At 45.9% G+C, this 14,238-nt stretch overlaps 1 protein-coding gene and 1 long non-coding RNA gene across 7 annotated transcripts in view; one reads left to right on the forward strand and one right to left on the reverse strand.

Moving 5' to 3' along the window:
- The window catches only part of LOC122456838, a 96,278-nt gene that overhangs the window by 51,507 nt on the left and 30,533 nt on the right, over window positions 1-14,238 (forward strand). The gene's annotated exons all lie outside the window — the stretch shown is intronic.
- Window positions 1-14,238, reverse strand: part of TTC28 (tetratricopeptide repeat domain 28) — a 504,341-nt gene that overhangs the window by 11,644 nt on the left and 478,459 nt on the right. For all 3 annotated transcript variants that reach the window (XM_043498375.1, XM_038373837.2, XM_038373838.2), the window contains 5 exons: window positions 9,898-10,077; window positions 5,562-6,282; window positions 3,261-3,385; window positions 1,424-1,655; window positions 872-948 (listed from right to left, as the gene is read on the reverse strand). In XM_043498375.1, the coding sequence (XP_043354310.1) occupies window positions 872-948; window positions 1,424-1,655; window positions 3,261-3,385; window positions 5,562-6,282; window positions 9,898-10,077 (1,335 nt within the window). The remainder of the gene's footprint in view (window positions 1-871; window positions 949-1,423; window positions 1,656-3,260; window positions 3,386-5,561; window positions 6,283-9,897; window positions 10,078-14,238) is intronic.

The following is a 14,238-nucleotide window of genomic DNA, read 5'->3' on the forward strand; positions in this document are numbered from 1 at the left end:
TTCCTGAACAGGGACTCTTGGCCTGACGATCCAAAGGAAGCCCTCTTAGCTGAAGTGGGAATGCCTAACAGAGAGGGCACAGGTCCCAGCTGCTCACTGATGTATTTCTCCAGAAAACCTGATACTGGTGGTCAGGAAAATATCTGCAAGACGCAGGGATGGTGAGCTACATGCCTGTTCACAATTCATTGTGTGCCCACTTGCTGGGACAGACAACTGGCCTGGTCTGAAGAGCATTCAGGAGATGAGGAACATATTGAAGCATGCCAGCCATGCTGAGGGCACAATGATAAGAGCTGGGTCAGGATGGACAGGGTGGAAGAGTAAGGAAGGTTGGGATAATGGAGGTCATGGAGCTATAGGGAGCAGTGCATTCCCACACGACAACGGATCTTACAAAGGCTGGAAACCTGTTTGGCAGAGCTGCGAGCTGCCCACAAGTAACAGCACATGTCTGAGAGGCACTGTCCAAGGGAACGATACTGGATGAAGCATTAGGGAAGTTCCTGAAGGGAACAGCCCAGTACAAGCTCTTTGGATGATGGACTGACTGGGAACTAATCAAGTTTTCCATCCCTCAGTGCTAGGATCCCACCTTCCTCAACTGTACTGTACAGCACGACTGGTGTGCATGTCACATGCTCTCAGTTCTGTCACTGAGCTGAGAAGTCTACCAGCGTGCCTGCCCCCCACGTGCCAAGGCATTCACTCACTCACCTGAGCAGACAAGAGAGACCGTTCTTGAACTTTGGGCACAAAAGCCACTCTGTCTATTTTGCTCTGCTAGTTACAAAGCAATTCGTGGCTCTGGAACTCCTTTGCCCTAGGAAGGATTTGAGGCATGGTGCTGTAGCATCACCACCCTACTCACCCGATTGATAAGCTGTTCTCCAGTCTCTGAAGCAGTAATAAGTTTGCAAAGTGCCTGAAGTGCTGGGTTAGGCAAACCTGAAAAAAATCAGAAATCATAAAGTTTGTTCAAAGCTGCCTCTGAACTGCCTGAGAGAAACCATCCCAAAGCGACACCTGGACCCAGCTTCCCATACTAACTAGGGCTCCTGAAAGGGGCTGTGGTTTCTACAAACAGTAAGGATTTTACAAGCTTTGCACCTAATGAGCGAACTCCCGTCTGGGAGCAGGGACAGAAGAAGAACAACACCCTGGCTCCTTGGGTATTGGGACCAGAAATGAATGGGATCTGTGGCTGAAGCAGCTATGTTCTCACTGCAAAGCCTGCTCTAGGCTATGCTGTGAGCAACTGGTCTTACTCAAGTCCCATTCCATGATTTTACTTAGTCCCTGTAAAAGCACAGAACAACAGCTGAACAGCAAGATTTCCCACTCCTCCCATCCAAGAGGCAGCAAGTGGACAAGAGCCTGCTAACGTGGACGATGCCAGAGCTCCCCATGGCCTGCTCCTTACCTAAGAGGGACTGGATGGTGGTGCTGCATTGCTGTAGCCGTTCACCGGGGTCTGAAGTTGGGAAGAACACTGCAGCTGGAAGACCACTAGCGGGAGGGTCAAGTCGAAACCCCACAGCAGTGAGTAGTGCCTGCCAGCCTGGAATGCCACCAACTTTATTCTCCACACTCTGCTGAGAAGTGTACATGGAATTGTGCTGCCCATTCTGGATTCGCTGCAGTGACTTCTCCACCTCCGGGACAAAAGACTGCATTAGCTTATTCTGCAGGAAGTTTATCATTAACCCTTTCCTCTTTCTGCAGTGTCAGGAGCAGAAAGGCATCTCAGGTCAAGGGGTGGGCTGGGTGACAGACGATATGGCAATCAGCCTCAGACAGGAGGTGGTCAGGGACCTTTGTTACTAGAGGCTCCCCTAATTCATGTATAGCTGTAAAATGAGAAGTCAGCCAGCCTATAGCAGCATCTTGGGCAGATGGGGGCCCTGGAAAACTAGGCTACATGTTTGACTGGGAGGAGGAATCTGCCCATTTTCCAGCCTATCCTGAAGGGATGATTTCCCGTAAGCTAGGTGGCTGTATTTGTCCCCACAGAATTGCTGAGTTATGGTTTCCAGCCTCTTGGGTCTGCTGCTGACTACCAGGTTATAGTGTTCCATGTGCAGACTTACCACTTGGATGGCAAATAGAACCCTCTTCCCTTTCCAGCCTGATGCAGCTGGGATTATCATCATCAGTTGAATAGTGTTGCCATTACAACATGGACACTGCCCCTAAGGAAACTAGGAGGGTCCTTTAGGAGGAAAGGTGTTACACAGATGTGAGAGGATAGTATTATAACCATCCCAGAGTTTTACCTACAGATCACATCAGTCGCAGAATTCACTGTTTTCGGGTCCTTTAGGAGGAAAGGTGTTACACAGATGTGAGAGGATAGTATTATAACCATCCCAGAGTTTTACCTACAGATCACATCAGTCACAGAATTCACTGTTCCCCAGGGCTGGTTATTGGTACCTATGGGAACACCAGAGTCTCATTAAACTTCCACGTGTGCTGCTGTTTTGGGGTTAAACCCTGTGGATTTCAGTGTGGTATTTTCTGGTGAAAGCTGTCAACTGAACAGAATGTCCTGCGTCATGCAATATCCGGTGACAAGGGAAGGACCCAAAGAATCAGCACTTCTGGCTAACAAACCTTGCTGCTTTAGAGCTTGCTCTGTTCTAAACTGCAGTGTTCATTCTTGGCTTGAAGCTATCAAAGTCCTTAAGATCTGTACAGAGAGGGTGGTCACTTGGCTAGCAAGGAAGGAGACACACTACACAGTGTCTTCATTCTCACCTCCCTACTTCTTGCCTAGTTTACAGCAATTCTGTCATAGAAACAATTAACCTTAGTGACAATCTCATTTTCAAAGCACAGACCCACTCAGCAGCATATGCAAATCAGCTGGGTCTGATGGGAGGGATTTTATTTGTCATGCTAGCAAGGTGAATCTCTGCCTGGTGTCCCATTCTTCTCCCAGGGACAGGGATTACACAGGCGGAGGGAGGAGAAGGGGGATTGGGGGCTTACTCCTGAAGTTAAATCAAAATGCTTCCCCACCCATTCAACGTTCAGAGACACCTCGCCACAGATGACATCACCTTCCAAAAGTTAAGAGGAGGCATCTGCCATACTCCAAGGCAGGGACCCACATTTTGTGTCTGTAAATTTTGATGGCACTTTCCAGGCTGCAGGAAGGAGCCTTGACAGCCTCTCCAAAGCAAGACTGCAAGGTTCTTATTGCTGCCTCTCTCGGGTTGCAGGGGATACTCTTATGGCAGCTCCCTCTTGCTTACCAGATGTAACAAGACTCTCAGGGCATCTCGTGCTCTCTCCGGATGCTGCAGAATCTCTGTCAGGGCCTGTCCAATTAGCGAGGAAGGGTTGTTAAGCTTCACATCACTCCCAATGAGCATAAAGCCTGCAGGATTCAGACAAAGAGCTTCTTAATCTCCTCTTGTCTCCGAAAAACAAATACTCTGCCTCCCTCAATCTAACAGAAATGAATAGCTCATTGCCCCTTGCTGAGTTATGTGCCTACCCACAGAGAAGGGAGAATCCAGAACAGCTGCCTCCACACCGCGTAGGCCCAGGGACCTAACTTCTAGGATGCTTCTTCAATGCTCTCTGCTCTCCCCCTTTATGAAATCAATACTGTTTTCCTGTTCACATATGTGGAAAAATGTGGCAATGCAGAGACACTTGCCCTAGCATGCTCCTCATCTCCTTTACAGGAGCAGAAATCAATAAAAGCTAAACACTGCCGGCAAACAATAGAGCCCTGAAAATGGAAAGCTGTCTCTGCTTGGGGAAAGATGCCTACTTGGCCCAGGCTGCTAGCTTGTGCACCATGCAAATATCAGACTCCCCCAGTGGCAGTACAAGGAACTCTTCCTCCCTCCCCTGTTTATTGCAGCTGGATGGGCATGTGTTCATCTCTAGTGTGAAGCATTATTTCTGTTTGAAATATCAATATCCAACCCTCAAGAGAAGCATGGGGGTTGAGGATTTGCATATGGATTCAGGGGAGGAGCCTGTGAGCAGGGATCCCTATGTGCCATTCCCTGCCTGTCCCTTGCTGGTAGTGGTGTGGAGAGCTCCCATGTCTGTTTTGTTATGCCTCTGATGAGGGATCTGCTCTGGAAAGCCATTCACATTTCTTCTCTTTCCTGCCAGGCTGACAAACTCCCTTAGAAGGAAAAACAAGGATAAACTGAACTTTGGTCTGTACCCTAAGTCTAAATTCCCTCTGGTTTTCCTTGGATCACCTCCTAATACTAGCCTCAGCGAGACAAGACAGTTCTGTGTGGGTTTAATCCCAGGTGCTCACTTTAATAAACAGCACATGAGCTCCCTGTCCTTCTGGTAACAAACACTTGGCACTAGGGTTTTGCACACAGCAGTTACCCAATCTAAGCACTTCAGCCCATCTGGGTACACTGGGAACATGCTTGGGACACATGCACAGTTTTTGGAAAGGAGGATTTTTGCTGAGAAAAATATGCTTCATATTTAATTTAATTCTAGTTGCTCTGTTGCTAATCTCAATGTCTTTCTCTTTCTGACTCTCCTTTCATTAATCAAACCACTCCTGACTGGCACTGTGGGGGCCTGATCCTTCAACTGTTCTGCTTGTAGAACTCCCACTGATGTCAGCGGAAACCTCACATACGAGAGGCGTGCAGAAGCAAGTCTTGTCGTGTTTCCTCCTGGAGATTACGCGGGCTGCTGTTGCTGGCACTGCCTCTTAAAGAAACGTTACACTTGTGTCCTCAATATGGCTAGGTTACACATCTAACCTAAGTGTGCAGAAGACACACACTGAACGAGACTGTCAGTTCTAGAGGAAAATGCTGCTGTGATGGGAATACTGCCAGTATTCTTACAAACTCTGGAAAAGCCTCATCTCTCTGAAATTCTGGGACATTCTTAGGGTGGGCGCTATTCCTTACAGTTTCTAGCTAAGGTACAACAAGGGTGAATAGTCTCAGTTCCTTATTTCTCATCACTCAACTGTTTAGCACATTTAATTTTAAAAATGTTGAATTAAATACACATCTTCCTCAGTGGATTACAGCACCATTGTTACAGTTCTATTCAATACCCTCCACCCCACCATTATGCTAATGGGAATCAAATCTTTCTGCTGTACCATGCTAGACACGTATCAGTAAGAACACCACATCCTGGTCTGTAATCTGTAGGGAGAAAAGGAATTTTGTCTGTTATCAGCTGGGGATCCTGGGTAATTTCCTGTCTGCATGGCCCTTAGCATATCAGGTCTTCCTAATGATTAAACCTCCCTGATGAGACAGGTGCATTTCATACGCTGTAAATTATGTCAAACACATGCTCTCCCCATTGTTACATTGAAGAATGACTATTTCCCACTGGCCAATCATTCAGCAACACTCAGAGCAGAATCAGGTCTGATACACAGCTTCTGGTCGCTCTAACAGCACAGTGTTACTCATGCACCCTGCTGCTAGCATAGCTCCTTGCTCAACACAAACACAAACAAATTGGTGTAAATGTTTCTCCTACAAACCCTTTCCTGGTTATTATTAGAACAGTCCCAAGAAGCAGATTCCTCCTACCTGCCCAGTTGGATGGATGGGAGAACTGCTTGCTGCTCTGCACTGTTTTCATGGCCTCTCCGAGGGCTGCACTGGCTTTCATTCCATTCAGGAGGGAGGCATAGAAGGCATGCACAAACATTTTGGAAGCGGCCACAGGAACAGGCCAGAGTGACACCAGGACACACTGAGCCCCAGCAGCCAGGAATGCCCGTGTCAAGCCAACAACCCCATCAGCAGTGACTTTACTGTTGGACTCTTGGTAGGAGCCGAAAACCACTAATTTGACAGGAAGCCGCAGATCCAGAACGTCGGCTGCTGTGAGCAGGAACTCCTGGAGAGGAGGGCAGTCTGAGATACTCTCCACATCACTGGCATCATCCTGCATCCGGAGGGATTCTGGAATTGTGTAGGGATTCCCAAAGGAGCTCTTGCTACTGGCTGGGTTGCTATCAGCGTTGGGCGTTAGGACCAAGGCAGCCAGCTTCCAGGACACATGGATTGCAAAATGGACACACTCTGCCTGAGTGAGTGCACTCATGACCCTCTCTTTTGTTGCCACGTTGCCAACCAAAGGCTGGCAGCCAAGTAATTCAGATACCATAGAGGCCTCCTCTTCTGCAGAGGGCATAGGCCCCCAAAGCCATCTGTCCATCACTGCTGCAGGGAGTTTGGGATTTCCTATGACAGCCGCCATTGATGTAGAACTGGAATAAGCAGGAGCATTCTTCTTCAAAAGGGACTAGAAAAAGAGAGAGAGAAAATAGGGGTGAAAGAACTGTCTGTTGCAGCCGTGGCCCTGCAAGCGTCCTGCCTCCCCCCAGGAATGTCTGGGGTGGCCGGGGCTCTGTAACGGTGAGATGGTTTTATCATTAGAACAATGTCTTGCATTTCTTTAGCCACTTCCATCCAAGCTGTACTCCTTTACATACCGGCTTCATTCGGGGACAGGGCAGGATTTCTGTTTCCTTTTCTGGGGAGAGGAAATGGATTCACAGAGAATGGAAGTGATTTATCCAAGGTCACACTGGAGGTTTGTGGCAGAGCCAGCAATATTAATTAAATCTCGACTCCCAGCCTTGTGCTGAACCACAAGCCCATGCTTCCTCCTCAGTCCAGTCGCTCTGTACAGCACCCCAGTAGTATAATTATCTAGTCTGGCATTGGTGAGCTCTGGAACTGGGGATTCCACAGGATGAAAAGGTCACTTACCTGGTACAGTAACTGGAGTTCTTAAAGATGTGTGTCATTTGGGTGCTCCATGTCATGATATGCGCACACCTGTGTGCTCTTGATTGAAAATTTTCATCAGCAGTGTCTGTGGGTCCATGCCTGTGCCCTAGACACCTTTGTGCCCCGATCTGAGGAGAGATAGGGAGGGATGGACTGCCGCCATTCCCAATCCTTCTCAAGCATGGAAGTAGAAAGAGTCAGACTCCAAGGCAGAGGGGAGCACTCACAGGGACACACATGTCAAAGAACTCCCATTGCTATACAAGGTAAGTAACCTCTCCATCTTTGAGTAATGTCCCTATGGGTGCTCCACGTCAAGAGACTTCTGAGCAGTACTTCCACCCTGGAGAAGGGTGCCAAGGAGGTGGATTCAGTTCAGACTGTAGAACAGCCTCGCCAAAAGTCATGTAACTGCATCCAGAGCTGACAAGAGTGTACTGCTGGGAAAACATGAATCCAGGACCAGGTGGCTGCCCTGTCAGGATAGGTATGTTTTTCAGCAGGGCTACTGTGCTAGATTGATCCCTGGTGGAATGAGCAATGACTCTTGGAAGGGGAAGCAAGGGGTAGACATGTCAATACCTTGTCATGGTGAAATACTGTATATGATGAGTCAGCCATCAAAGCTCCAAGCTCTCCTGGCTGAGGTGACAGCTATGAGGAACACAGTTTTAAGGGACAGATGAAGGTAGGAACAATTCAACATACATTCAAAGGGGTTTTTTTCAGGGCACTGAAGACTAAGCTGAGGTCCCATGATGGAGTTGGTTCCTTGACAGGAGGGAAGAAGTTGAAGACGACTTTGATAAACCTTGTTGTGGTTGAGTGGGTGAAAACTGAAAAATGTTTGATTAGGGGGATGAAGAGCTGTGATTGTAGCTAGGTGAACTTTGATAGAACTCAATGATAATCCAGAGGTTTTTTAACTGAGCAGGTAATCGAGAATGTGTGTCAGACAAGGCTCAAGAGAAGGTATAGCTCGGTGACTGCACTAAATCTGGAAGCCCCATGAGGGGCATGAGGGTGCCTAGGGCGCAGGTGCAGACCGGTGGACACTGCTGATGAAAATCTCCAATGAAGAGCACATGGGCGCATGCATATCTTAATGAGGAGCACCCATAGGGACACTACTTGAAAAAGAATCCTTGTTCCACTGACTAATCGTTTTTACGGTTAGGAAGTTTTTTTTATCCCATTCAGCATAATTTTTTCCTGTTGACCTTGTTTATATTTGTCAGGTTATGAAATTTACGGAATCTATTATGAGCTATTTCTGAAACAATCAGTACTGTGAAAGGTGAATGAACCAATTCCTGCTTGTAAATCCCTTTGGGATGTTCACGATGAAAAGTGCTTTAGAAAGGATGAAATAAAAATCATTCCTCGGTTGGCAACAGTTGCAGATGACACAAAATTATGTAGATTAGTCAAGACTAGACAAGACTGTGAGGAGCTTCAGAGGGACCTAACCAAATTAGGCAATTGGGCAGAGTTCAATAAATATTTCTTTTCTGTTTTTGGAAAGAAGCAGTATGATATATCACATGAGGATGAAATATTTTCCATTCCATTAGTAACTAAGGAGGATGTTAAATATCTCTTAGGGATAAATACTTTTAAATCAAAAGGCCCAGATACCTGCACCCAAGAGTCCTAAAAGAGTTGGATGAGGAAATCTCTAGCCTGCTGATAATAACTTAACAAATCTTGCAATACGGGGGAAATTCAGGAACACTGGATAAGTGCTAATGTTGTGGCAATATTCAAATATATGTAATTATAGTGTATAAGTATCTTCATGGGGAGAAAATACTAGGTACTGAAGGGATCTTTAATTTAGCAGAGAAAGGCAGAACAAGAATAACGTCTGAAAGCCGAGGCCAGACAAAATTAGAAATTAGGCTTTTTTTTTTTTTTTTTTTTTTTTTAAAACACAGTGAGGGTGATTAACCATTGAAACAAACTATCAAGGAAGTAATGAATTTTCCATTTCTTGATGTCTTCAGACTCAGACTGGATGCCTTTGTGAAGACATGCATTGGTCAAATATAAGTTATTGGGTTCAATGCAGGTGTAACTGTAATAGTCTGTGATATACAGGAAATTAGACTAGATGATTTAATGATCCCTTCTGGCCTTAAACTCTGTATCTATATCTAGTGGCTGATGAAGTTCACTGCTGACAAACACTAAGTAATAGACACTGAAAGGAACCATCTGAATGATCCATATACATTGCTGGGCTCTAAATTAACTGTAGCTGGGTGTCACTGCAGTCAGGTCAATGGAAACCTCTGACCAACGGATGTGCTGTGGCAGTTCAAGATCAAGTACTGACCAGAGACAGATTGACTCCTGGGGAATGGGAATCCAGAATGGGAAACTCCAAGTCATATACTTCAACAACAATGATAAAATCAGGCCCATCCTCCTATTTAGACAACTATTTCACATGGCAATAATGCAGGATGTACCACGAAACTCTGTTCTGAGCAATCAGACCAAGACCTGTGGCATTCTTTGATGGTATGATGTTGGCCTTGAACTCCTCAGACTTTTGGGCTTTTAGAAGCAGAAGGTTATTACCATATATCAGTGAAAATGGTATTTCCCCAGGATTTGCTTAAAGTATCAGCTTTGACCTACGTCCTCAATGTCATGAGGAATCAGTGGCCAATGGCACAGGGGAACAGGCAGGGAGGCAAACATATGAGCAGATTGCTAGGATGTGATTAACTCACCAGGGAAACTCAGTTTAGGTCACTTTGTCTGCATGGGAGCTCAACCCACCCAGAACCTGCAGTCTAGTTCAGAAAGAAATCCCAACCACTGCCTCGACATGATTTGTGATTTCCGTGGGGGACCGCGCCTGACTCTGCTCTGGAAAGCATCGAAGTACACTGTTGGTGCTCAGCTCATTCAGAACCAGTACCCTGGAAGTTGGTAGGTTTGTGATTTCCATTTGTGTAGTCGATGCCGCTGGAAGAGACAGCAATCCCTGCAGTTCAGCCTGGGGCCCTCGCAGGGCCTGTGTGGCATGGAGCGGCTTCAGCTCTCACATGGCACGGTTGGGGCCCTGCATGTCTCACCTCACAGCATTTGGGAGCATGGGGCTGGAGGGTACCTTGGAACTGGGGTTCAGCGACTGGATGGATGGCACTGCGATGAGGCTGAAGCGCTCGTAGAGGTACTCATTCGAGGAACTTCCTTTCAGAAGAGCGAAGGGGATAAGGTACAGTTCTCCCTCTAGAACTAGTATCAGCTGGCGATGGCGGCCAACTGGACCACTGGAATGCATCAGACCCTGAAGAGGAAAGACACACAGGCAGCTCAGTCCCTTTGTCTATACAGCCAAAGAAACACTCTATGCTCAGGCCCCGCTGTAAGTGTCAGGCTTTCTAGCTCCCAGAATCAGCAAGCCTGAAACATCTGTCTTAAAACAGCTATTCAGCAGACCACATTTGACCTCAGATGCAACACCTATCACCCTGGCATGTTTGCACTGATTAACAATTCATTTATGGACAGCAGATCTCTAGCCAGATACACTGGACTGGGTTCCACTTCTTTGCTGCAAAGATCTCAGTAGGCACAAGCAACTTTAGGAAAGTTAGTGAATCTCCAGCCTTGTCGTATTATAACTACCATTCCCACTTAAATGCAGATCTTCCTATCCACCGAAGGATGCAAAGGCTCACGTTTGGTCTCTGCCTTATCACTAGTCTCCTAAACCACTTCTGAAGCTATTTGCTGGCTCACTAATCTGGTCTTGATCCAAAAGTTGGTCCAATAAAAAAATATTACCTCTCGCACCTCGTCTCGCTAGTATCTTGGGACCAATACGGCTACAACAACACTGCATAATCTGGATTTGGTTCTTTGAAAGTTGCTAATCCCCTCTCTTGCTATGCATAAAATGACTAGCCACCCCTCCCACCTCCACATACATTAGCCCCATGTGATCTGTATGAAAGGAACATGACCATTTATACAATTAATATTGCCACTGTTAGACAATTGCAACAAATCTTGTACAAAATATACCATTGTAAGATGTCAATGGAAAAATTATGATTTGCTGAGTATGATTATCTTGTTTGTATTCATATATCATCATTGTATCTAAAGTTATGAATATTGACTATGTACCAGTATTTCAAATGTGTCTGTCCCTGGGGTAACATCCACAAGGTAATTTATATCCAGTCTAGCCAGCACATTCTGATCCAACCATTCAAATTGATGGCCCATTAAAGAACACAGTGGGCCATAGAGCTTGTCCCAGCCTGGTGAGCCTTCCTGTGGACGCTTTAGCCAAAATATGGGCAATGGCTTCTCCTATGAATCATCAAAGCATGCAAGGCCATGTGACTTGCTCATGTGACCCTGGACTCCATATTGTGCCTATCATTTTCAACAAACCAAGACTGAGAGCAGTGCCTCCATATGGGAGAAGATAAAAAACAAAAACAAAAACAACTCTGGAAATGTCCATCCTGCCTCTTTCCTGCTCTGATCTCTGGACTTACACTAAAAGGAGCATATTGACTATGGACTGAGGACCTTCCAAATCTTTTGGAAGTTAGAGACTTTACAAGCCAGTGTTCTGTAACATCACTGCTTCAAACCGGATACAAGAACTCTGCAATGATTGTATGTATCTGATTTCCTTAACCATTTTAACTCTCTCCTTATTCTTTTCTCTTATAAATAAACCTTTAGCTATTAGATATGGCAACAGTGTGATTATTGGGTAAGGCCTGAGTTATATATTGACCTGGGTATGTGATTGATCTTTTGAGATCAGAAGAAACCTTTGTTTGATGAAAGTGGTTTTCAGTGGCCACTCATCATTAGCTCTAGTGTCTGGGTAGTGGGGATGCCTATGGAGACTGCAGTTTGGACTTCTTTTTAACCAGTGTGGTGAGACTGAAGTTTACTTTAGTTTCTGAACGTAAGAACATAAGAATGGCCCTACTGGGTCAGACCAAAGTTCCATCTAGCCCAATATCCTGTCTTTCGACAGTGGCCAGTGTCAGGTGCCCCAGAGGGAATGAACAGAACAGGTAATCATCAAGTGTTCTATCCCCTGTCGCTCATTCCCAGCTTCTGGCAAACAGAGGCTAGGGACACCAAGATACCAAAACAGACCAAGACACAAAGGGCACATACAGTCGCTGCTGCCTCTGGTCCTATTTAAGGATGTAAAAGTGAATTCCATTTTAATCTGTTTCATCATGTTTTATTGAACAAGACCAGAAACAGCACCCTAAAGTGAGCAGCTCTGTAGATCACATACAGCTTGGAACAAGAAGCACTGAAACAGCATCAACACCAAACAAACCAAAAGCAGCAAAACTAATCTCAACCACAAAACGGAAAACAAATTGTTGAACAAACAGATGCCTCAATGTTAGAGCAGCAAGTTTAGTGTGGGCCTTTAAATCGACATTTCATTTAAACTTGAGGCCTTTAGCACATGCCCAGAGAGAACTTTCGCTTCAACTTGACCTGATTTTGGAATTAACCAGTTCAACATGTGTTGCTGCATTTCCCTTGAGACCTCTTGTTCCCCAAGCGTGAGCCAGGTGTTCCGTATTCACTGGCAGGATGGAGACCAGGGCTTAGCACTCAGGGCTATAATTTCTTTTGAGTGACACCATTTAAACTGCTATCAGACATGGCAAACATCTGTTTTGACAGGAAAAAGTCAGCTACTCATGCTGCTCAGCAAATGAAGATAAAACTGGCCCACTCCATTCGGAGTGGGATTCTGAATTACACTCCACGCGCTCCAAACATTTCTTCTGAATGAAAATCCTGGCTCCAGCACAGGCAGCACTAGCCATGGCGCTCTCAAACATTTTGACTGATACTGTGAAGGTAACAACCTAGATAACCTCTCTGGCTCCAGACAGACACATTGTTCTTGGGAGAAATGACACTCTCAGTCTGCCTCTCTCTCAAATTATTGACCTACTTTGCCCCTTTTTAGATTCCTTGATTTAGAGCCAATTTCATTCTCTCATTCCCACGGAACTGGAGGCTGCAGGATCTCCTTTCTGGAAGTGTCTCTTTCCCCTGTCCAAACAGTTCATGGCCTGACTTGTCAAATGAGAAAACAAACCTCTTTGAATAGAAAGGGGTCAGAAAGCAGCAGCAGTGACTGGGCCTGCATGTGCTGAGTAACCAGGGAACCGGGAAGGAACGGACTGGATGTGTGTACATTAGGAGAGAGAGAGACTTGGTGCATTTTATTGCTTGTGCCAAGTTCTCCTCAAACAGCTTGGATGATACATCTCTGTCCTGACCCACAGCTCCCTCATCCCAGGCCTTGGCCTCTTCTGAGCAGAGATTTCAAGTCATGACATGCAGCAATTTTTAATTTTTAATGTTGATAGTTGTACCTCAGATTGAGACCCACTGATCTCACTTCACTGATGACTTGAAGAGTAACAGGAATCTCCTGTGGGATTCTCTAAGCTTAGCGCACAGACCACAGCAAAAACAGAGCAACGTTAATAAGGGTCTTAAATTCCCTCTGGCCGCCACCCACTGATGGAGGCTAAGGCAACACCTAAGGAAGGGTCAAACACAAAGGAGGTAGGCGGCGAGAGAGAGAGAGAGAGAGAGAGAGAGAGAGAGAGAGAGAACAAGAAACATTCCCATTTGAAATGGGAATAAAACGGCAGAAGGAAAAGAAAGATTTTCTTTTAAGAGTTAAAAATAGTCACTGACCTCTTGCTGTTTTTCCTGCCCTCCTTGTAGCTCTATAGCTCACCCTGCTCCACCGATTGGAGACAAAGATACAGGGTCAGTCACTCTGACATCCAGCTGCCTCAGGAGCCTTCCTGAGAAAAATGTCCTCTCCATTCTGACATATTGTTTACAAGCACCAACAGCTCCTTGAGGGAGGCCTCCCCCTGCACACTGCCTGTGGTGAACCAGCCTGCGTGCTCTGCAGCTAAATTTACCAGCCTCTGCTCAATCTTGCCTCTCTCTGCAGAGACCAAGTTGACAAGCAGTAGCTTCCCACCAGGGGGTTGTTGTTTTCCAGAAATGTTTTTTTTATATATTCTGTTTGACTTACTGCTCCGGGACCTTTAGCTGCAGGCAACATAATGAGACTATCTAAGCCATAGTGACATGTGCCGAGCAGAATTTTCCATTTGTATGGGAAACCCCCAGGGTTTAATATTTTTTCATGATAGCTGCATGTGTTAGGGAAACAGAAATAAAATTATGAGGCTCATTTGCATTTCACATACCTTCAAGAGCTATTTTCAGGAGTGAGTTTAAACAAAAAGAAGCTGTTCAATGAAAGCAATGGATGCAAAGATTTGAACTGCAAAACGTGGGATCCCATGCTGTTCATCAGCCAAGGACATGGGCACCACTGGCAGCCATGGGGTTCCAGGTCTCAGCACATGATGGTGGCTGTAAAGGCCACATAATTCTTTGCCTT

This window comes from Dermochelys coriacea, chromosome 15 (genome assembly GCF_009764565.3).
Source record: "Dermochelys coriacea isolate rDerCor1 chromosome 15, rDerCor1.pri.v4, whole genome shotgun sequence".
Classification (NCBI taxonomy): Eukaryota; Metazoa; Chordata; order Testudines; family Dermochelyidae; genus Dermochelys; species Dermochelys coriacea.